Consider the following 25,135-nt stretch of genomic DNA (forward strand, 5'->3'; position numbering starts at 1 on the left):
CTAATTATATGTTAATGATGGGAGAGTCTATAGATGTAGAAACAAATAATAACTGTAGCTTTATTTATTTTGTTTTATAATCATGAAATGTAACAACATTTAATCCTCTTATTATGTGATTCCTTCCCAATAATTAGTTTGATCCTCGCGTGGTTGCATACACTCCTGACTGACATGGGATCAAATCCTGAACTTCTAAAATAGTAAATAACCATGTGTCTACATGGATCCACTGTTAGAATTAAAAGAATAAAGGGACAATGGGAACAATTATATGAAAGCGACCCTCTTTTACCAAATCATTATAAACACTGATTCTTTTTATATTGCTGTGTGGGCTGGAGTGGCTCTTAAACTTTTTTACTGGTGATCCCTTTCACATAGCTAGCCTCTGAGTGCGACCCCCCCTTATAAATTAAAAACACCTTTTAATATATTTAACACCATTATAAATGTTGGAGGAAAAAAAGGGTTTGGAGTGGAGGTTGACAGCTCGCGACCCCCCATGTAATAACCTCGCGACCCCCTGAGGGGTCACGACCCCCAGTTTGAGAACCCCTGCCCTAGCTGGAGACTTTCAGCATGTTCTTTCATTTTAACTTGAAGTCCTGCCCTGCTGTGTTGAAAACCACTCTGCCACATCCATTGTAATAAAAAATAAAAAAATAACCCTCCTTTTCTTCTCATAGAATATCCCTGAGCAGATAGCTCATATTTATTTGTTATTGAAACAATTAAACAAATATTATTTTCTATGTGAGTATTCAGCTTCTGAGCTACCCAGTTACTTGTAGTGGGTTGTACTGTAATAAGTCACATGACAAGGAGATTGCATTTCAGCTCAAAATTGGGTTTCTGTTAATTTTCATCTATGCATCATTGAAATTTGCTTTCCAGGGACATATGTGCCAAAACATTAGATTGCACAAATATATGAGTAAAATGATGCATGAATATAGACAAAATTAATTCATTTTACAATTCTAATATATGTTTATAGATTTGATTTATTTATTTATTAGCATTCATCTAGGTCTACCCATAACATATGCTTATTGATTCATGAAGGATAGTCAGAACATTTTTGAGTGGTTAATGGAAGTTTTTCTGTCTGAGAATCAAGGAGGAAGAATAATACACTACAATCTCTCTATAGAAAGGAAGAAGAGAAGAAATAAGCAAAGATGCAGAGAAGCAAGTAAAAAATGGAATGAGGATATTGATATAATGTCATGGAATGATGTCATGGAATGATGATAATCAGTGGGACATGGTAATACCAGGGTACAAAATATATAGAAATGACAGAGTAGGTCACATAGGTGGGGGAGTGGCTCTATATGTGAAGAAAGTATAGAGTCAAATATAGTAAACATCTTAAATGGATCAAACAGTACCACAGAATCTCTACAGCTAGAAATTCCATGTTGAATAATAAGAGTACAGCAGTAGGAATATACCACCAAACACCTTATCAGGATGTTGATGGTGATTGTGAAATGCTCAAGGAGATTAGAGAGCTTCAAAAACAGAAAACCCAATAATAATGGGGGATTTCAATTATCCCCATATTGACTGGGAACATGTCACCTCAGGATGGGACTCAGAGATAAAATCTGTAGACACCATTAATGACTGCTTCTTGGAGAAGCTAGTTATGGAACCCACAAGGGAAGAGGCAATTCTTGATTTAGACCTAAGTGCTGCACAGGATCTGGTCCAAGAAGTGAATAGAGCTGAACCTTTCGGGGTAACAGCAGCTATAATCTAATTAAATTTAACAAACTTTTGGTGGGGGTGGATACCAAAGAAAGCCATCACAGTAGGATTTATCTTCAAAAAGGAGGAAAACACAAAAATGAGTAGACCAGTTTAGCAGAAATTAAAAGGAAGTCACAAGAGTGAAATGCCTGCAAACAACACAGAAACATTTTAAAAACAACATAATAGAGGCTCAAACTAAACATATACCTCAAAAAAAAACCAGTAAGAGGATCCAAAAATGTCACCATGGCTAAGCAACAGAGTAAAAGAGGTAGTTAGAGATAAAAAGACATCCTTTAAAAATTGGAAGTCAAATCCTATTGAGGAAAATAAAAAGGAACAAACTCTGGGAAGTCAAGTATAAAAGTATAATTAGGCAAGCCAAAAAAGAATTTGAACACAACTAGCAAGACACAAAAACTAACAGCATTTTTTTAAGTACATCAGAATGAAGACTGCAAAACAACTGGTGGGACCACTGGATGATTGAGGTCCTAAAGGAGCATTCAAGGAAGACAAGGCCATTGCAGAGAAGCTAAATTAATTCTTTGCATCAGTCTTCACTGCAGAGGATGTGGGGGAGATCCCAACACCGGAGCCATTCTTTTTAGGTGACCAATCTGAGGAACTGTCCCAGATTGAGGTGTCAGTACAGGAGATTTTGCAACAAATTGTTAAATAAAACAGTAATAGGTCACCAGGATCAGATGATATTCACCCAAGATATCTTAAGGAATTCAAATATGAAATCACAGAACTACTAATCTATCACTTTAAATCATTCTCTGTACCAAATGATGGAAAGACAGCTAATGTGATGCTTAGGGTTACCATATTTAAAAAATAAAAAAAGAGGACTCTCCACGGGGCCCTAGCCCCGCCCCTTTCCCACCCCCGGCCCCGACCCTTCCCCGCCCCAACTCCAGTAGCCAGTAGCCAGTAGCGCTCGGGCAGCTTGGCTTTAAACAGAGCAAAAGAGTCAAGGTAGGGAGCACAGCAGCCGTGGGAGGGGAAGTGCCCGGCCGGCGGTAATTTTTCCGGACATGTTCGGCTTTTTGGCAATTCTCCCCAGACGGGGGTTTGATTACCAAAAAGCCGGACATGTCCGGGAAAAACTGGACGTATGGTAACCCTAGTGATGCTGATTTTTTTAAAAAGGTTCCAGAGGTGATTCTAGCAATTACGGGATGGTAGGCCTAACTTCAGCAGCAGGCAAATTGGTTGAAACTATACTAATGATTAGAATTATCAGACATACAGATGAATACAATATGTTGGGGAAGAGCCAACATGGCTTTTGTAAAGAGAAATCATTCCTTACCAATCCATTAGAATTCTTTGAGAGTGTCAACAAACATGTGGACAAGGGTGATCTAGTGAAGTGGCTCTCAACCTTTCCAGACTACTGTACCCCTTTCAGGAGGCTGATTTGTCTTGTGTACCCCCAAGCTTCACCTCACTTAAAAACTAGTTGCTTATAAAATCGGACATAAAAATACAAAAGTGTCACAGCACACTAGTACTGAAAAATTGCTTATTTTCTCATTTTTACAATATAATTATAAAATAAATTAATTGGAATATAAATATTAAACTTACATTTCAGCATATAGTATATACAGCAGTATAAACAAGTCATTATCTGTATGAAATTGTAGTTTGTATTGACTTCCCTAGTGCTTTTTATGTAGCCTGTCGTAAAATTAGGCAAATAGCTAGATGAGTTGATGTACCCACTGGTAAACCTCTGTGTACCCCCAGGGGTATGTATACCCCTGGTTAAGAATTACTGATCCAGTGAATATAATATGCCTGGTCCCACATCAAAGTCTCAGAAGCAAAGTAAGCAGTCATGGGATCAGAGGGAAGGTCCTCTTATGGATAAGTAACTGGCAAAAGATAGGAAATAGGGTAGGGATAAATAGTCAATTTTAAATGTGAAGAGAGTTAAATAATGGGGTTCCTCAAGGATCTGAACTAGGAGCAGTGCTGTTCAACATAGTCATAAATTATCTGGAAAAAGAGGTAAACAGTGAGGTGGCAAAGTTTGCAGACAATACAAAATTACTAAAGATAGTTAAGTCCAAAGCAGACCACAAAGAGTTGCAAAGGGATCTCAAAAAACTGGGTGACTGGACAACAAAATGGCAGATGAAATTCAATGTTGATGAATGCAAAGTAATGCACGTTGGAAAACATAATCCCAACTATACATACAAAATGATCTAATCTAAATTAGCTGTTAACACTAAGCAAAGAGATTTTGGAATCATTGTGGATAATTCTCTGAAAACATGAACTCAATGTGCAGCAGCAGTCAAAAAAGCAACAGAATGCTCAGAACCATTAGGAAAGGGATAGATAACAGGACAGAAAACATCTCAATGCCACTATATAAATCTCTGGTACACCCACACTTGAATACTGTGTGCAGTTCTGGTCACCTCATCTCAAAAAAACATATATTAGAATTGGAAAAAGTACAGAAAAGGACAACAAAAATGATTAGAGGTATGGAATAGCTTCCATACAAGGAGAGTTTAAAAAGACAGACTGGTCAGCTTGGAAAAGAGACAACAGGGAGGGTGGGGGGTGGAAAGAGATACAATAAAGGTCTATAAACTAATGACTGGGATGGAGAAAGTGAATAAGGGAGTGTTATTTACCCACTTCATGTAACACAAGGAACAGGGGTCCAATTAAATTAATAGGCAGCAGGCTTAAAATAAACATAAGGAAGTATTTCTTCACACAAAGCACAGTCAACATGTGGAACTCATTGCCAGGGTTGTGAAGACCAAAACTATAATGGGGTTCAAAAAAGAATTAGATAAGTTCATGGAGGATAGGTCTATCAATGGCTATTAGTCAAGATGGTCAGGGATGCAACCCCATGCGTTGGGTGTCTCTAAACTTCCGACTGCCAGAAGCTGGGACTGGACAATGGGGGATGGATCACTCACTAATTGCCCTTCTCTGTTTTTTCCCTCTGAAGCATCTGGCATCGGCCACAGCCGGAAAACAGGATACCGGGCTAGATGGACCATTGATCTGACTCTCTATGGCCAATCTAATGTTCTAATAAGCAGGAAAACATAATCAATTATAAGATACGTTCCACAGAAGTGAAAAGAAATAACTTGACTCATCTATTCAAAATGTTTCTGTCATACCAGCCAAATCTATGCACACAATGAATTTGAATGGGTACCATTTAGCAGGTACACAAATCATTTAATATCTCAAAAGAGTATTACTGTGAATACTGGGACTGTGGCTTGTTTTATCTTCCATGTGTTTGTTTTGTTGCCCAACCAGCAAGTCAAACAAGTTTTAGTACATCATTGCAGACTTGTACTAACCCGCACGATGCTATATCTGAAATATTCTATGTTCAACTTAATAAAGCAAAACTTGAGACAGAATCAGTGTAATCAGTATCAAGGAACAATTCATATGCAGACAAATCTTTGACTGCAAAATGAAAATTCACCACATTGGGTGACAGTGATATTAAAAAGAAAAGCTACACACAAAAGCTTTAATAAAGATCATGCAGTAGATAACATATTATCAAAGCTTAAAGACCAAATAAATATATGACTTTCATCCCTAAGCCTCTTACCTGCCTTTATTGTCAATGACAATGAAGACCATATTTAAAGAACAAATGTAAGATGGAAAAGACAAAGGAGGGAACTAAAGAAGAACAATAAAAACAAACAAAAATCCCCACTTTCTATGCATGTTTTTGTAGATTTAATCTTCTACAGCTATTTGCGTTTTATTGCCATAAAACCACTGATTCTGTAGATTAGAAACTTTGCAATACTTGATTTAAGTTAGGAAAAAAAGTTCGCATTTTAAGATTTGTACATTTATCCAGCTAGCATGGTGAAAGAAAGAGGAATGCATAAATGATGCTTTACACATGCAGCCAACCTCACTAACAGCCTGATTCGGTGCCCACTGAAGTCAATGGGAGTCTTTCCATATGGTCATGGGATTGGGAATATGCGCTGCTGCAAACTCAAGATTTTATATTGAATCTTGTGATATTTCCTGTGTTTCTAAAAAAACTCAACATTAAGACTTATGTAATTATATGAGATTCTTTAAAAAAAAGAGAGAATAAATTTCTAACCCTCATGGTTGCAAAGAGAAGCTTGAAAATGTTACCCTACAACAACACATTTCAAATATCAAATGCCAGAAGGTAAATCAACCCCATTTTTATTTTTAAAATCTCATGATTTTCAAACCAACCTCTTGATTTTTGGGGGCCCGACTCAAGATTTTTGAACACAGTGTTGGCAGTACTACATATATTCATCATAATATAGACTGTCCTTCTGTAGGTTTGTTTTATCACCTCTCACCAAGAATCCCCATGCTCCTTATTTTAACTTCGAGGTTCTACTGTAATAATAAAATAATAATACTCACGTGGATAATCTTTTGGATGCGTCTTCTCTGACCAGTTTCCATAAAAAGTTAGCCTGTATTTAGCAGTTCCACAGGCACAACAGTCTAAGATTGGTTTATCAGTCACCCCCTCAAAGGTTGAGTCTAAAAAAGCAGCAGTGGAAGCAGTTATTGAAAATGTTCAGTTGCAATTCAACAGATGACAGCAAAACTCCAATTATAAATATGAGTATCTCAGCATAACTCACAGTATTTTATTATTTTGAGTTACAATTAGCTATGGGCCAAAACTGAAACCTTGATATTTCAAAGTGGGGTTAATGATTTGGCTTCATATCCCTGGATCTGAATCTGCCACTATGGTTTTGGTTCCACTTCAGGTCCAAAACTGGACAGGTTTTCTGTTTTCTGCTTTTTATTTCGATTTGGATCAAAATTTTATAAGAACAGCTGCTCTCTGATTTAGCCTTAATACTGAACCTCAGGCCCAAATCTAAATATAATCCAGATCTGAAGCCAAACACCATGTCATCAGCTTAACTCTAGTTAAAGTACAACTCTCTTTTCTTTAGTGAATTAATATGAAGCCAACAGTAACAAATGGTCCTATCTGTCAGCCTTTAAAAGAGATTAAGGAGGCTCAGACTGTATTTGGCCCTTGCATGAGTGAACACAGGAAGGGAGAGTACAGGATGCCTTGTACAGGAAGCGGAGTATAAAAGCAGACCTTTCAATCTCTCTGAAAGCATGGCCAGTGACCACATACCCTCCCAGGAGTACTAGGAGGCATTGTGTCTGCTTGTGGTATAATGCCTTCTCTGCTGGACCCTGCAGCTCCACACTTTTCCCTAGCACCCAATGCAGCCCTGTGCCTTCAGGTCACAACTGAATATGATCAAAGCACAAAACTCACTTTACAGGCTCAGTATGCCTTTTCCTATCTAAGGCTATAACTAGATTAGGAAGATAGGTTGTGTTTAAAAGTGTGTTAGCTGAAATGTTTTAACTAACACATTTTGAACACCTGTGTAGATAAGGTTTAACACTTTTAAAAATATGTTAGCTGGTCATGATCAACCCTAGATTCCTATCCACATGGTTGACCATGACCAGCTAACATGTTTTAAATATGACTTGTCTTGTCTACACTAGTGTTTAAAAACATGTTAGTTAAAATGTTTAGCTAATACATTTTAAACACAACCTATTTTCCTAGTATACACATGATGCAAATTTACTTCCTATTCCCAATTTCATGTCCTTGCTTTTCTACTGTCCTCTCTCTTGTCAGGAACATGAACAGCTGTCTCAGTTTCATTTATTTTGCTTGCTTGCAGTGGTCTTATTCAACATACTCACCACTCTTAATGTTAAGGGTTATTTTTAATGAGTGTAATGTGCATTCTTGAATGTATGAAACAGAACAACATAATGGCATGTGGGAATCTTGGCTAGCATCAAGGATGCCACATTTATTAAGTTCAGTTAAGCATCTTAGCACACATTCAGTTTCTTAAAAATGAAGGACATTATAGTCAGGGCCAGATTAAACTAATCCAGGGCCCTAACTTCAAGCCCCAAAATCAAATGGTCATCTCCTTAGCTTCTCCTAAACTAGACACAGCCAAAGTGGTTTCCAAACTGGTGGGGAGAAGGGGATAGAGGTGGTATCATCTTACAACAATTATCTCTGCATTTCTGCACAAAGAAATTATCATTCCTTTCCAGGAGGTCTGAGTAATGAGCCCCCTCTTCGAGTTTGAATTGCCTCAAATTAAACCTCTGTTTAAAGGCAGCTTGACAGAACGTCTCTCATAACATTTAAAATTGAATCCTACATCCTGTTACTTACCAAGCAAACTGAATTTAGGAGCTACTTGCCTGATTTCTTTCCCCTAGTTCTACGTACTTATTAAGCACTGATCCTGGGATTTTCAAAAGCACCTGATGGATTTAGGCACACAAATCCCCTTGACTTTCAAGTTTCTTTGCTGCTTTTGAAAATCTTCCCCCAAGAGAGTCTGCACAGTCATGAAGACAGTCCTTGCCTTGAGGAGTTAACATCAAGACAAACATAAAACAAGACAATAAGATAACTCAAGGAATGGAGTTATCTAAGACATTGTCTCTTTATAAATCAGACCACCCTAAAGAGGAATAATCACTTCATGTAGAAACATAGAGATAATCATTGTAAGACAATTCCACCTCTATCTCCACCTCCCTATCATCTTGGAAACACCTGCACTATGCAGAGTTCAGGGAACGATAAGGAGGGCTTGGCCCTTATTTATAAACACAGAGACTTGCATAAATGAGTGTAATTTAATGTGAGGTGTGGAAGTCATTGCCTGGTGATTGGGAGGGTGTGCCCTTCCTAAAGGTCCACATGGAAGAAGTGCAAGGGTGGAAGTGGGGAAAGGATATGAAAGTAGTATGAAGGTGCTGAGATGGTGAGAAAACCTCATCAAATAGCAGATACCAAATCTGTACCAGGACAGAGTTGTGCAGAACATCAAAGTTGAGGCATAGCAGTTTAAACTTGACACAGTGGGCAAGAAGCAGCTGATGGAATATTTCAAAGAAAGCCAAGGCAGGACCTGGTTCATCTTACCTTGTTCACATAGTTTCTTGGTAAGAGAGCCCTCATCTTGAAAATAAATAATTCGCTTCTGCACAATACTGGCCCTGTTGAAGAGAGAAATACAGCTACAATGAAACATATCTGTTCCTTAAAAGGAAGAAGAGAAAGAACGTTGAAGCAGTGAATGGGCAGTATAGGACATTCTTAGAATGTTTTGTAAAAACTGCTATATTACAAGGTATCCCTCTCTAAAAGTCTGTCTACAGTCAGGTATACCTCAAAGTCTGTATACAGTCAGGTAGCCAACTCTTTTTTTTCCCCATGAAAACCACATTTTAAGAACTGTATTATATTAAAATTGTTTCCTCTGTGGTGAGTAATATTTGCTATCTAAACTAGTCCTGCCCCCACATATATACACACCTACAGTGCTATAGACAGAGATACAGATGGAGAGATGTATATTTTTATTTCAAGTTGCATTTGATTATGATTACATACAACAGAAACTTGAAATAATTTTGATGCATTAAGAAAAGGTGATCAGTCATATTGTACGGAGTCTGCTCTTTTGAAGTGTATGATATTCAACTGTCACAAATTCAGAAAAATAACACCTCTAAAAACAAGCAGCTGTTTATAAGAAATCACTTGGCGTTCTGAGGAGATAAATGTTTTCTGATACACTGCAGCAATTTAATGCAGATATAATGTGCTATTATCACACAGAAATAACATAATGCTTAATTCCTCCAAAGGGCAACTCAACCTTAAAAAAAAACAATTTTAAAACTCATAAAACACGAAATATTTCATTAATTCTCATAGTCAAAACAAAATGTGGGTTTGCAAGCCCCAATTTGTCTTGGGATTTTGAGTCTGAATGAGATAGAGAGAAACTACTTGGAGAAAGACCATAATTCTATCTTTTATTGTGCTGCTACTATATAGTTGTACCATAGGTCCCTCCCTTGGGGTCTGATCTGAAACACCTCATTTTTAATTTGATCTTTTAAAATGTTCATTCGTATGTACAACTTTTGGTTTTAAAAAACCCTAAACATTCTACTTCTAAGGACTCCAAGGAGTCAGCACCAGCTCTTTGTCTTTTGTGAGTTTGCTGCAATAGCAGGGCTCACGTGGTCAGAGGGCAAAGCTTGACCAGACCCTCTCAGCTCCGGCCACTGGGGAGCTATGTATGTTTTTAGATGACCGCATACACGTTTAGAGGGTTTTCTCTCATTTATTTTCTTTCTATTCATGCTGTTTTATCTTGACTTCCTCCTCTGTTACATAAAACTTCAAATAAATATACAATAAATCAGGCAGAAGGTACAAATATTTTAAGCATTATTAGTAATAATTTTTATTTCCAGATCATTCTAAATCCTATTGTTGAGCAGTTCTGAACAAGTATATTGAAATATGGGCTACTCCCTCTCTTTAAAAACAGAATGCTAAACAGTTGCCATCTGACTGTGACATGTTGCTAAAGTGCTCTGTACAAGTTATAATTGGATTTCTTTTCTTTTTAGCCCACATAATTATGTGAATTTAAATTCACACAAGCCCTGTGTCCTTTCCAAAGTAAAAACTTACAGGCTTTAGTCAAATTAAAGGAAATGTGAGAAACCATTCCTCAGTTTGGGATTACTTTGTATTTCCTTTGTTTACCCATAAGAGAACATCACCCACTTCCAGACTTATTATTACCAGCATGTTGGTATAATTTATTTAACACTTCCGCTCTTACCAAAGTAAAATGCAAAGAAAAATGGTTAACAAGAATTAATTTTCATGTCAAATGAAGGCCATATTAGTTAAAACTGCATGGGCCTAAGTCTACTCTCACTCAATTTTACATTTACTCCACTGACTTCCACGGATTTATTCTTGATTTACCAAATGAGAGGTGAATCTGGCTGCATATGGTTAAAGCTGCTGTTAATGTAAGAGATGTGAACTTGTGCTGACTAACATCCTATTCCAGACACATCACTAGACTAAAATGTAATTGATTGTGCTTCCTTTGCCAGAATGCAAGAGGTGAAACTGGTGGAGAGTGGCAATATATAAAGGAAACACTTCATTTCACACTAAAAATGCCCAAGAGAATAGCTGATGTTCATAGACCAGGAGAGGCTTCAGAAAGCTAGAGCTTGCCTTAAATGTTAACAGGGTTGGCAACATGTACAAGCACCGGTGGGAAGGGACAATCCAGGAAAACCAACCAAGAAAGGTAAAAAAAAAAGCAGTGTGAAGCAAGGACTGGCACAAGATCCCCCCCTGCATAGAATCAGAAGATGCATGTCCAGCATTTAGGAGAGCAGTTTGTGGACATCACCTATAGGAAGGAAGACTATCCACAAGAGGGGTAGATATAAGCAGAGAGTAAATAATAAGAAATGGTTTCAGGTTAGATAAACCTAGGACATATCAATGGCAGGACTGTCTTGGGCTGAATCAGATGGAGTTAGCAGGCACTGACCAAATATGTCCATGGCAGAGAACAAAAATTTGCTGCAACATCACACTATGGTGACAGTAGTTCCACCGATCAAGAAAAAAACAAAGGAAAAAACATCTTTCTAGTAATAGCAAATGCCCAGCAGACAATGGCATGCTTAAGAAAAGGGTAGATTATCACCCTTGCTTGAATTTCTCCTAAATTACCAAAAGGACTGTTTGGAGCAAGATGCTACAATGCAGAAGAGGGTCTCTTCTCTCCGAGAGAGACTCAGTGAAACATTAAATGTCCTTAAAGAACCATCCATCGATAGAATAAAACTAGCTAATAGCCACTTAGGATGATTAGTAAAATTCAGAATAACCATCCTCTAAGCTGCAATGCATGGGCATAATTAGGGCTTCATGTGTTTACAAGATATTTTTATTCCTTGTACACGGTAGAGTGGCAAAGAACATGTTAATGACTAGGTTTCTCTTTTCAAAGTTGTGTGTGTGTGTGCGCGCGCGCCTGCAGCAAACACAAATATTTAAGAATATTACATTTTGGAAAAGCTATCAGACTGTTTTTTTTTCTTTTTGAACTCTCTTAAAGTTTAATTTTTTTGTTTTGCCTCAGAGTTGGCTCTGATGAGCATGAAATACCAGAGAAACAGTTCACTTCCTTTTCCTCACAGCTTTGTGAGTCATTATGTCTTCAGCTGTGTTTAAAATTATATACAGAGCTGATCATCTTCTCATTGAAGTCAATGGGAGTTTTGCCATTGTCGTCAACTGGAACAGGATCTGCGGATTAGACAGAGTGGTGCATGTATACCGTAGATATGCATACATTGATATGAATCCACACAGACAAGAGAGGCTATTTTATTCAGTGAATTTAATAATGGTTTTATTTGCTGTCTGGTTTAATAATCAGCATTCTAGGTCACAAACTGATTTGCTAACCAAATAGGAGCTGGTCCTTGTGTTTGTCTGCTTCAAAGTGTTTGAAATGATGCTGACTCAGCTCTAAGACCTCTGCCTCTGACTAAAGAAAGGTTTTTGCTCAGGGTTTTGATGCTGCTGTATCAGGGGAGCTGTAAGCCCAAAATTCAAAGGCTAGGTTTCTCAGAGAAGTAAGAGTGAGACACACAGGCACTTAAGCACCTATGTGGGATAGCTACACTCTGAGCCCAAGTACATAAGAATAAGAGGGCATTGTACACCTTATTCCCCCTTTTCTGCCCCAGAATAGGTGGGTGGGGAGAGCTGAATACTGAGCAGAGCCTTCACTCTGCCCCTCCAATGTGCCAGCTAGCAAAGCTGACCCAGCTATGGGGGTTATTGTAATTTGGAACAGAAACAGATTACTCTGCCCCTGAACTGAGGAGGAAGCAGCAATGGAATTTGCTTCAGAAAGTTGTCCGAGTTGCATTCACTTCCAGGACTACCCCGGATTGATGTAAAAGCTTTTGCACTAATTTTAAAGGCATAATCTAGCTCAGTGGCTCTCAACCTTTCCAGACTATTGTATCCCTTTCAGGAGTCTGATTTGTCTTGTGTACCCCCAAGTTTCACCTCACTCGGGAACGACTTGCTTACAAAATTGAAAATAAAAACAGAAAAGTGTCACAGCACGCTACTACTGAAAAATTGCTTATTTTCTCATTTTTACCATGTAATTATAAAATAAATCAATTGGAATATAAATATTGTACTGACATTTCAGTGTATAGTATACAGAGCAGTATAAACAAGTCATTGTCTGTATGAAATTTTGGTTTGTGTGACTTCCCTAGTGCTTTTTATGTAGCCTGTTATAAAACTAGGCAAACATCTAGATGAGTTGATGTACCCTCTGGAAGACCTCTGCATATCCCCCGGGGTATACATACCCCTGGTTGAGAACCACTGGTCTAACCCATATATTTTTTAAACAAACACATTTCATTACCTTATTAAAATGAAAAAAAACACTGTTTTTATGATGTTTGTTTGTGTTTTGCAGTTCTTTCATCTCACCAATGAAAACTAGTAAAGATCAGGTAGATAGTGCTGAAGTTTCTGGGTTAGGAAATATTGCACAGGGATGCATATTTACATAAAACAACTATGTCATACTCAGTATTTGTCCAGCTGTATGCCACACTTGCAGCATGTAGGGGCTGGAACCTGCCCCAAAAGAATACTCCTGGCATAAGAAATTTCCTAACCAGCACAGAGTTGCTGCAATGGCTGTATGCTGTCCTTCCTCACAGCACCCAGTGCAGAGGCATGCTGGGGACGACAGACAGCGTGTGGCTTGAATGCTTTTGTTATTATCAGCTAATGTAAAAAGCCCTCACATGCTATTACAAGCTTATACAACTCAGAGCAACCCTGAAGATGCTCTAAATTGCAAAAGGAGCGTTAATATGGCAGGTGCAACTGTTTCCACTAGAGATGTTTTAAGAGAAAACTCTAAAAGATCATCTTGTTCTTTTTGTCAGACCACACCCCAACTGATTTATGCTTTTGTTCCTAAATCACTAGTCACTTCTGGAAACTTAGGCCAAAGCCCTCAATTCAATAAACAGCTTGACATTTTAATAAAACATACGGAATACATTTTCGAAGCATTACTCAGTGTCATGGACAAAAATGACATTTAACCAAAATAAAACTATTTTGCATAATTCCCTATTCATTACCTGAACCATACTCAAGTGCTATACATTTCCTTCTCTGAGTAACATATCAATTTGCCTCCTGATTCCTGGTAGGTGGAAATGAGGACAATAAACGTTTCACATTCGAATGGAATATGTGGAAAGTAAACTTCCACACTTTTTCTTTATGTGAAATGGCTTGGCTTGGCAGTCTAAGAGCTATAATTGAAACAATTTCCAGTTTGGGATAACCTTTTTGATTCAAGTATGTGGCAGCAGAACTGTTAGTGCCACTCAGTAGTATTGTAAGAGCTTGGGAAACCTGTGTAGTAAGCAAAATCAGCATTTGAAAGCTTGTGAGATTTGAAAGAACTTAGATAGCTTAAATGAAAATTTAAAAGTGGTTAAATAAGAGAGACCAAACCCCAACCAGGTATCAAGAAATCATGATACATTACTGGTTTATGGATGAGAGACTTTTTTTGCTTTTTATTATTTATGAGTTAAACTTTTTTTGCTACATCACAATTTGTTCCTTCAACTGTTTCCTTCTCATGTTTTTTTTATTTTATTTTATTTTATTTTATCGCATTTTTGGAATTCCTTTGCCAGCTTTCAACGTACCCACAGAAAATATATTTAACTGGGCTGTTTGATGAGAAGGTAGTAGCTCCCCGCCCTTCCCCTTTTATATATAGTTTCTGAATGTTCAATTTTTAGTGCAAAAGTCCCATTTATACCAGTTTAGAAACAGAATTGGAGAACCATATATTTGCCAACTGTTCTATTTTTGCTGGGAAAGTCCTGATTTTTGTTGGTAGTGATGGTAGGGTTTTTTTTTAATGTAGTATGTAATTTAGGGTAACTACAGTGCTAGCTATGCTGTGCTATATATAAATATTACATTGAAATGATGTTAAAAGAAGGTTACGATAGCAAAGCCAAGTACTTAGAAGTTAGGAAATGACATAATATCCTGGAGGTTTACCAAAAATCTATTTATATCTTGTGGTCCCGAATTAGAGATTTTTATTTCAAATAAGCTAAAATTCACTAGAATGCACACAAAGCCACCTGTTTCAGATGCTGGCATCTGTGGAATTGTGTTCAAACTCACTATAGACACAATTCCATCTTCATCAGAATCTACCAGAGTTTGATCAGCCAGCATTGACAGAGACTCACTGCTATTAGAAACATGCTTAAAACCATTTTTCTTCTGATGTCTAGCCTAGACTAAGACATAGATTTTAAACATGGTGCTGACACAGGTTGGGCCAACCAAGCATACTTTTACTTACTTTACATAGAATCTTGTTTAAGTCGAGTTTCACTGTTTCCCTAGTTTCAGTTTTTAGGCTAGTGCAGACAAGACACTGTCTTCTCTTTAGTAGCCTACTGTCAGACACAAAATAACAAAAGTCTCAGCAACAACAACAAAATTAATAAAGTTTTTTTTTCTTTTGTTTCATTCTGATAAAAGTGTTAAGCACCCCAGACCAATGTCAGGAGATACAACCAAGCAAAATTCTGCCTCAAGATCAAAGAATTGTAAGTAACTTTCATGGATTTTGCTGGACTTTCACCAGTCTATTGTTGTCCCTGATTTTGTGCTTAGCTGTGCCATCATATGCACAAGCATGATTCCCACTGACTTCAAGATAGGATCTGGCCTATCATATATAATACAACAAGAAACGTATCAGGAAAAATGTTATTAAATATGCTGCAATGTTATATTTGTCCTGTGCTCAGAAAATCTCTCTGTTCTTTGCCTGAATTGTCACAGATATAAATATTAAATCTAAAACCTTCAGGATAAAAACCCATGATGAAGAGATTTTTTCTGACACTCCATGCTTTTCTTCTCAAGAAAAAGAAAGATAAAAGTAAGAAAGATTGGCTAGAACTCTTGAGTAAGCATCAAGCCCCTTCACACCTGACTCTTTTGAGCACTGCATCCAGCTGAATTATTTTCCCTGTCCAGTATTCCACATAGTAGGCACTAGGCTGTAACCCATACTCTGGAGAAGAGACATGTAGTGAGGTGGTGTGGCTCCCCGCCACCCCGGAGGGGGAAGAGCCCATCCGGAGGCCGGAGTGGGCGGCGCTAGGGAGCTCCGAGCCCGCCCCTCAGATGGTCAGGCGGCGACCCGGAAGTATAAAAGCTCGCCCTCATAGCTCAGTCAGGCCCCAGCCACCGGAGAGACCAGACGCCTCCAGCATAGCTCGTGACTGGGAAGACCCCACGGCCCAAGGCAGCTGCCAGGACTGGCCGGGCCTGCCCTGCACCCGCTATCCGGAGGAGCTGCCGGACCGGCCAATCAATCCCTGCGCTGACGAACCCATGGTCTTGGATCCCCCAGAGGCCAACACCAGGACCCAGGTAGGCCCCGAGGGGGAGTGTGGAAGTAGCCCGGGGGCAGCCGACCCCAGTCTGGCTGCAGCACTGCCAGAGCCTACGTCGGTGTGTTGCGGCCAGGATCCCCACTGACTAAGCAGCGGGCCTTCTGCCGCTGCTAGGGCCCCGGGCTGGGACGCAGTAGAGTGGGAGGGCCTGCGTCCCCCCTGCCACCCAACCTGTGGGTGGCAGTCTCCCCCTCTCCCAGGCCTTTTGAGGCTTGGCCCTACTATTGTTGCTCAGCCCTGACTGAGGGCCTGAGTTCCTGACTCAGCGTTTGTTGCCCCGCCCTGACCTAGGGCCTGGGCTAAATACTTTGCACTATTGTTGCTCAGCACTGACTGAGGGCCTTAGCTTCTGACTCAGCGTTTGTTGCCCCGCCCTGACCTAGGGCCTGAGCTAAACACTCTTGTTTGTGGCTCAGCCCTGAGTGAGGGCCTGAGCTCCTGACACAGGCCTATTGCCCACCCTGAGCAGGGCCAGGCTTACCGTGTTCTTCTAGCTACAGCAAGAGCTGCCGAGGGAGAACCCAGGGCCGGACAAGTTTCCCCAGCTCACCGGTGTGTAGTGAGCCGGTGCGGCTCCCCACCGCCCCGGAGAGGGTCGAGCCCCGGCAAACTCTTGTACATGGCATAAAGTGTTGGATAGTGTTGGCTGGAGGACACTGTAGTGTCATTGCTTAAAATACGGTCTCCCTACATGAGACAGGAACAGACTGACTTACAGGCAACTGGGCAGTAAGGACTTTGCCATATTAATGATGCCAGAGCTGCAGAGGTTTTTCTCATGTTACTACCTTGGGACTAAACTGTGACAAGCCCTTAACCAGGTTCACAGAGAGGAGAACACTAGCGCCTGGATCCACAAAGTGATTTAGACGGTACGACTGCTAGCACCACAATGCCTACCTTTTAGGCACCTTGAAAATAACTGAAATCCACAAAGCCTGGGTTAGATGCCTAGGTTCCCCATACAATCCATCGGGAGAGAGAGATGCCTCACCATGAAATCCACATGGTGGCAAGCCATGTAAGCTAGCCAAGGGGAGAGACCAATGAGGGGGTGCATCCTAAGCCCCACCCCCTCACTGAGATTTGTGCCTATTTCTACTTGTGGTCCACAGCTGGGAACCCCTCTCCTGGAGTCAGGTGCCTTAGGCACCTAAACTGTTTCTTGCCAGAACAGCTTAGGCATCTGTGTACCAGATTGGGCCCAACAGGCAAATCAGGTGGGAATATACCAAGTCAAGGATTGTGCTGGCATTTGTGCGAGAGATAGGCCTCAGGGCGCCTACCCGGGCAGCAGTGAACATGCCCAGAGTCAGAAATTTAGGGATCTAGGGGACTTTTACAGCAAAATGTAGGTGCCAAGTGAGTTTAGGCACCTACAGGGTTAGGCGGTAGTTGAGTCGGGGTTTTGTGGAGCACAGTAGGGCCTAAAGGTGGGATTTAGATGCCTAAGTCCCTTTGTGGGTCTGGCCCTAGGAGCTTTAATGCCAATTACATTATTCATACAATAACCTGGCACAGTTGCAATCCCTGTGTATGGGGCCACAAGGGTTGTTTCCCTCAGTGTGGTTCTAGGGGATGGCGATGATGCAGAGTCAGGGCCAGGGCCCCATCCTCATCCTCAGATGAGCTTGGGAACACCAGGCTGCTCAGGGAGAAGAAATACCTTAAAGAGCCCAACCTCTTCCAGTGCCTCATACCTGCTGCTCCTCACTGCCCTTATTCAGGTCAATTATTAATTGCCACAGTTGGGCCACTGCTGGTTAGCCCACCACCCTGCAGCATTGCTAATTACCCATCTCTCCAGCACTGAACTTAGTTCTCTTTACTGCATTCCCAGGGCTCAGCACTGGCACCATTTTCTCCCTTCATAAGATTCTTGTAGACTAATGGAAATAGGACTCTTCATACATTCCCTCGCCTCCCATTCCAGGCTATGAAAAGGAAATTCATTTCATTTGCTATGGCAGTTATGTTGTACCAACAAGGAAAAGGGTGTAAAATTGAGCTCACCAGAGCCAGTGTCCAGTTAATGGAGCACGTAAACAAAAATCTAAGCAAACATTCTAACCTTTAGTGTATTTACTGGACTTTGGAAAGAGTGGAATGAGCAGAAATAATTATAAAAATACTAGAACGGCTGTGTTATTTTCCAGCTATTTTTTGTGGAGGAGAGTGTTCTGTAAAAATACAGTAGAACTTTGTTTCACAGTAGGGATTGCTGGCTCCACAGATAAAAAAAAAATTACACGAGCCATGTGTTATTGATGTTCATGCCCCTCGCTGATACTGATTAGTGAGAATGTAGTTGCAAAGGTTTGATCGGAAGCAATTTATCTGATGTTTTCAAAGGTCAGAAAGATTTTCAAACCTTTATAGGACCACTTGCCTTTAGGTAAACCATATTACACTGTGTGATAAAGCCAAATTAGGGCCCACTGATTTGAGCTGGCATTAAAATGCTTCATGGTACTTACTGTTCCTGCTTGACGGAGATTTTGCTTTTAAGGAAGGGCTTGACTACACTCCCGTTATGGATATTGATGTAGTTAGCTAGATAGACCCCTTGTTATGCTTGAGGTGAGGGAGAGCCCTGAATCCACTGCAATGGAATGTGGAGCCACCGCCACAAAGAGGAATGTTTTTTCCAAAGTGTAGCTGAGCAACGCCGCAGTGCCTTTGAAGTGCTACCACCATAGGGAAATGAACCTCCTGCATGTTGGCTATTTCAAGAGCTGCCACCAGCAGTGGAGACTACAGGCTGCTGCACATTTGAAGAGCTGCTTCCAGCCTGGGAGAAGAGAGAACTGGTACTGAGGGACAATGTAAGGAGAGAGCCAAGAATTGGTGCTGGCAAAGGGGAAAGAGATCAAGATCTGTAATAATCTTTCTCTTCTCCTCAAAATTGTCTTTTTCTGGATGGTCCATATGTGGGAAGGAGGTTTATTCAAACTGTGTTTGGGGACTGATCAACAGATCACTATGACTGGGTCAAGTATAATGATCAAACATTGTTGCCTAAATTAATCCACATAATAAGATTCCACTTCATTAGAGAGAGTTCCTTTTCTACTGAGCCATTAGTACTATATCGTATAGCAGGTCCTTAGAAAAAACGTTATTGCCAAGTATAAAATAAATAAATAGCTGGTATATTTTCACAAGCCCCTCCTCTTACAGTTTACTATATATTTTTAATAAAAGGTTTGTAGCAGAGGACAGAATAGTGGAAGGCATTTTTAGTTCACATGGTATTTTGGCTGGAGTTGAGAGTTCAGTTGGCAAAGATGCACACGAATATTTTCTGTAAAGATTTTCTTGCCTTTTAAATCAGTATTTATACAGCTATGCAGTTTTAAAAAACAGAAAAGAACAAGAGGGTAGAAAAGTGGGCTTTCCCTACATGATTCTGCTACATCATATATTAATGAAATGTTATCATAGTGCATGTAACAAAGGCTATACAATACATTTATATTACTTTAAAACTGTGACTGAACCATCCTCTTTTATATGGCCAGGAACTGGATTTTAGGGGACATAAGGCTGGTGATTCTACAGAAAATAGAAAAGTAGGAATGAATAGAACCATATTTCTCAAACTCAGTATTTTTATGGATTTTGGGAAGAGTGCTGGGAATAAAGGCCTGAGAACTGAGACTATCTTCCACTACACCAGGGGTCGGCAACCTTTCAGAAGTGGTGTGCCGAGTCTTCATTTATTCACTCTAATTTAAGGTTTTGCGTGCCAATCATACATTTGAACGTTTTTAGAAGGTCTCTTTCTATAAGTCTATAATATATAACTAAATTATTGTTGTATGTAAAGTAAATAAGGTTTTTAAAATGTTTAAGATGCTTCATTTAAAATTAAATTAAAATGCAGAGCCCCCCGGACCGGTGGCCAGGACCCGGGCAGTGTGAGTGCCACTGAAAATCAGCTCGCGTGCCGCCTTCGGCACACGTGCCATAGGTTGCCTACCCCTGCACTACACTATCACCCACGACAGTTATACTCCATTGGAACAATACAACTATCAGCCATAAGGGCCAGATACAATAGGGGCACAACACTTTCTCAGTAGCTGGCTCACATTGTGAAAGTCATTCCTAGAGCACATCACAATGACTATGAATCTCACTGTTTCCAGAACAAACTGCAGAACTCATCATTTCGACAGTTAGCACTCTCCCCTCCCAAAACAACTATATGGAAGAAAGGGAGAGAGAAAAAACATACTTTTAAAAATGAAAGTTGAGAAACAAACATGCCAGGCTCTGTTATCATGGTGATGAGAATGGTATGAAAATTTAGGTCTATCTGGCTTTTCATACTGACTTAGAACATAAGAATGGGAATACTAGGTCAGACCAATGGTCCATCTAGACCAGTACCCTGTCTTCTGACAGTGGCAGGTGAAATATGCTTCAGAGGGAGTGAACAATTTGCGAGCAATCCACCCCTGTTGTCCAGTCCCAACTTCTGGAGTCCCTCACCATCTCAGCTAATAGCCATTGATGGACCTATTCTCCATGAACTTATCTTATTCTTTTTTGAACCCAGTAATACTTATGGCCTTCACAACATCCCGTTAGTGAGTTCTACATACTGACTTTGCGTTTTGTGAAGTACTTCCTTACGTTTCATTAAAGCCTGCTGCCTATTAATTTCATTGGGTCACCCCTGGTTCTTGTGTTTTATGAAGAGGTAAATAACACTTCCTTCTCAATTTCTCTACACCATTCATTATTTTATAGACCTCTGTCATAATGCCTCCTTAGCTGTCTCTTTTCTAAGCTGAACAATCTGAATCTTTTTAAACTCTCCTCGTATAGAAGCTGTTCCATATCCCTAACCATTTTTGTTGCCCTTCTTTACACTTTTTCCAGTTCTAATATATGTTTTGAGATGGGGCAAACAGAACTGCATGCAGTATTCCAGGTGTGGGCATATCATGGATTTATATAGTGGCATTATAATATTTTCTGTCTTATCTATCCCTTTCCTAAAGGTTTTTATCATTCTGTTTTGACTGCTGCTGCACATTGAGTGGGTGTTTTCAGAGAACTATCCACAATGACTCCAAGATCTTTCTTGAGTGGTAACAGCTGATTTAGACTCCATCATAGTATATGTATAATTGGGATTATGTTTTCCAATGTGTATTATTTTGCATTTATCAACATTGAATTTCATCTGCCATTTTGTGCCCAGTCACCCAGTTTTGTTACTCTTCTCAATCAGCTCTGGACGTAACTATCTTGAATAATTTTGTATTGTCTGCAAACTTTGCCACCTCACTATTAACAGATAGTAGATTTTGATAGCTCATTTATGAATAGCACTGGTCCTAGTGCCAATCCTTGGGGGACCCCACTATTTATCTCTCTCCACTGTGAAAACCGACCATTTATTCCTACCCTTTATTTCCTATCTTTTAACCAGTTGCTGATCCGTGACAGGACCTTGCATCTTATCCCATGACTGCTTACTTTGCTTCAGAGCCTTTGGTGTGGGACCTTGTCAAAGGCTTTCTAAAAGTTCAAATACATTATATCCCCTGGATCACCCTTTTCCATATTTTTTGATACCGCTGCCGAAGTGCCTTGAAGACCTGTGGCGGGGGGTCCTTCCGCCCCAGGACCTGCCGCCGAAGTGCCGGGTCTTCGGCGGCAGGGGCCCTCTGCCGCTGAAGACCCCAGGCCCCCTGAATCCTCTGGGCGGCCCTGCTTCAAATGCATTCAACTTTGCCTGCTAAAGTACCAGATGAACTTCTTTATTTCATTTATTAGATTTGTCCTATATTGTACTGTGTGTAGTGAACTGCAGGTGACAGAACTGAATGCTTCAGAGGCTGACTGGTATGAGGAGACTAGCAGGAATGAACAATTGTCTGTTCCTTCATTACATTAAAGACAACTGTGAGTCTTCCTATGCTTTGTTCAGACAGACCAGTTCAATGCCCACTTGTTAACAGCTTCTGCTAAGGTAACTCTGGTGTACTAGAGGATTACTTTAAAGCACCGTGGGAGCCATGTCACAATGGCACATCTGTTATGAGTTACTCTGGAGTGCAGAGCCTTTTGTTATTTGTAATACATATCCTACTTCTCTCTCATCATATGAATTTACTTTTCAGACAACACCTGTAAGCCTGCAGCAACACGAGAAGAGGTTCTCTTTCCAGTGCGTGCCTTCATTTTAACTTCACTGAGTTCATACAGACTTTAGAGAAGTGCACAAAGAGAGACATCCTGATAAGCAAGCTATAGGACTTTAAAAAGAATTGTTGATACATGTTGTGCATACTAACAGGCTTACTACCTCCCTGTCTGTACAGCATGTCAGTGAAGATCCCATTATCCTCACTCTAAACACAGCTGATTCCTCTCTCATCTACCCATCCCAGTGTCTCCAAACCCATTGTTTTTTGTGGCATAGGAAAACTTGAAGTTTAGTTTAATGTAATTGTGTGTGAGAAACTATTCATAGAAGCAAGTGCACTTACTGATGCACTGCAAGACTTTAAACTACGTTCAGCTGCAGCCAGGGCCAGCTCCAGGCACCAGCTTAACAAGCAGGTGCTTGGGGCGGCCAAGGGAGAGGGGCAGCACCTGCGGCAATTTGGGGGCGGCAGGTCCCTCACTCCCTCTAGGAGTGAAGGACCTGCCACTGAACTGCCACAGCCGATCGCGGCTTTTTTTTTTTTTTTGCTTGGGGCGGCAGAAATGCTGGAGCCGGCCCTGGCTGCAACAGTGATTTGACTGAGCAAGCAAATCCACTTCTCCAAGATAGCAGGGCAGAAAGCATTCGGAATGACACTGTTGAGATATATTCTATCTCTGACGAAGCAGAAAATGTGCTACCTGAAGAGATGGGTACCTGTACATCTCAGAAAGGCAGTTGCCCACCCAAGCCCAATTGAATTTCTCTGTTGTTAGAACTGTGCAAAAGTGATCTTTTCAAAAAATGATAGGTTTCATTTAAAAGTTTCTCTTATGTTTCAGGCTTCTGTGATCTAGACAAGAGAATCTTGTGTAGACTGGGATTTTTAAAGGAGCACACAGGAGTGAAGCACCTAGCTCTGATTGAATTTCACTGTAATTGTGAGTGTTTAAACTCTGAGACTCTTATGTGGGGTGCGGGGGTGGGGGGGGTTGGTGGAAACCTGATTGAAGATGATGGGATTAACTGCCAACCTTCATTCATGATAAATATAAGAAATAATCTACAAATAATCCTGTATGGAATGAGATAGCTAAAGAATAGCAGCCACAAAGCAAAATACAGATGCATGGCAAGGCTTGAGTAGAAGATAAACCACGTGGTCAATCGCCATGCGTTGAACCCCCAGTAAGTGTAGACAAGGCCTGAGAAAGAAGCAGCAGCACCATATAGAGCGACTCGGAGAAGGAGTAAAGATGCTCCAGACTCAGCCAGAGAAGCACAGACGGCGTGACCCTTAGAAAAAAAAGCTAAGAGAGAGCTTTTGGGAAAGTTCTGGCTGCCATAGGTTGGGAACTGTTAAAACCGGTCTCCTGATGCTTGATTCCTATTGCATTCAGGGAAACAAGACTTTCTACATTTTATGCAAACAAACACGTTTGAACCAAGGAAAAGAAACAATCTGTTAGCTCTTGAAAACGGGCTAACCAATAGGGTCAAAAAGGGGTAACAACTCCTTTGAAAATCACAGCTGTATATGGATCATAACAAGAAAAACAACTAAAAGCCAAACTCAATAGAGTTACACCAAGGATAATTTGCCCCCACTTTTTAATCACATCCAAAAAACGCAGCTACTCCCTTTAAGAATACTAGTCAAAATGGATTTTGTTGCGCCTCCTAAGCACACAGAATTAGGAATAAATACCATGGGTCAGATTCTGATATCCTTACTTATGTTCAGTAATACCTCACTCTTTGAATAGTCCCAGCGATTACATTTAAACTCCACTTAAGGAGTAAGGCACTATTCAAGACAAGTAAGGATGGTAGAATCTGGCACTATGTAATGTCAGCGATTTGATTTCCATCATGAAATCAATCCCCGTTTGAAACTCTAACTATGAAAAGCTGCTCAGAATATTCATGGCCAGCCAAACTGCCATGGGCACAGCAAAGCTGAAAATTTTGCCGATGCTAATTTCATCTGAAATTGTGCACACCTTTAAAAGCTCCAGAAATTCAAAAATAGAAAATAGTGGGTGTATTTACATTTTGCATAAAATGTTTCACCCACCTACACTTGCAATGGCAGCAATCAGAAAATGCAATGCTAATTTCTCTATACAGTATTTTCTAATGACATTGACCACTACAAACATTAAGATCATATTTCATTCATAATTGTAGATATGACACTAAAACAGGGGTGGGCAAACTTTTTGGCCTAAGGGCTACATCGGGGTTCTGAAACTATATGGAGGGCCAGGTAGGGAAGGATGTGCCTCCCCAAACAGCCTGGCCCCCGCCCCCTATCCTCCCCCTTCCACTTCCCACCCTGACTGTCCCCCTCAGAACCACCAACCCATCCAACCCCCCCTGCTCCTTGTCCCCTGACTGCCCCCTCCCGGGACCCCCCAACCACTCTCTGGGACCCCACCCCCTGTCCAACCCCCCTGTCCCCTGACTGCCCCCCCACCCCTAAGCACTCTCTGGGACCTCATCCCCTATCCAACCCTGACTGCCTACTCCCGGGACCCCCCAACCACTGACTGTCCCCTGACTGCCCCCTCCCAGGACCTCCCAACCACTCTCTGGGACCCCCTATCCAACCCCCCCCCACTCCCTGTCCCCTGACTGCCCCAACCCCTATCCACACCCTGCCCCCGACAGGCCCCCCGGGACTCCCAC

General features: G+C 40.7%; 1 protein-coding gene across 1 annotated transcript in view; it reads right to left on the reverse strand.

Annotated features, from left to right (window-relative positions):
- Positions 1-25,135, reverse strand: part of SPON1 (spondin 1) — a 329,711-nt gene that overhangs the window by 230,733 nt on the left and 73,843 nt on the right. Inside the window, exons 4-5 of the mRNA XM_026651452.2 lie at positions 8,804-8,877; positions 6,211-6,333 (exon numbers count right to left, since the gene is read on the reverse strand). Of these exons, the coding sequence (XP_026507237.1) occupies positions 6,211-6,333; positions 8,804-8,877 (197 nt within the window). The remainder of the gene's footprint in view (positions 1-6,210; positions 6,334-8,803; positions 8,878-25,135) is intronic.

Source organism: Terrapene carolina, unplaced genomic scaffold, assembly GCF_002925995.2.
Source record: "Terrapene carolina triunguis isolate 2854851 unplaced genomic scaffold, T_m_triunguis-2.0 Scaffold96, whole genome shotgun sequence".
Taxonomy (NCBI): Eukaryota; Metazoa; Chordata; order Testudines; family Emydidae; genus Terrapene; species Terrapene triunguis.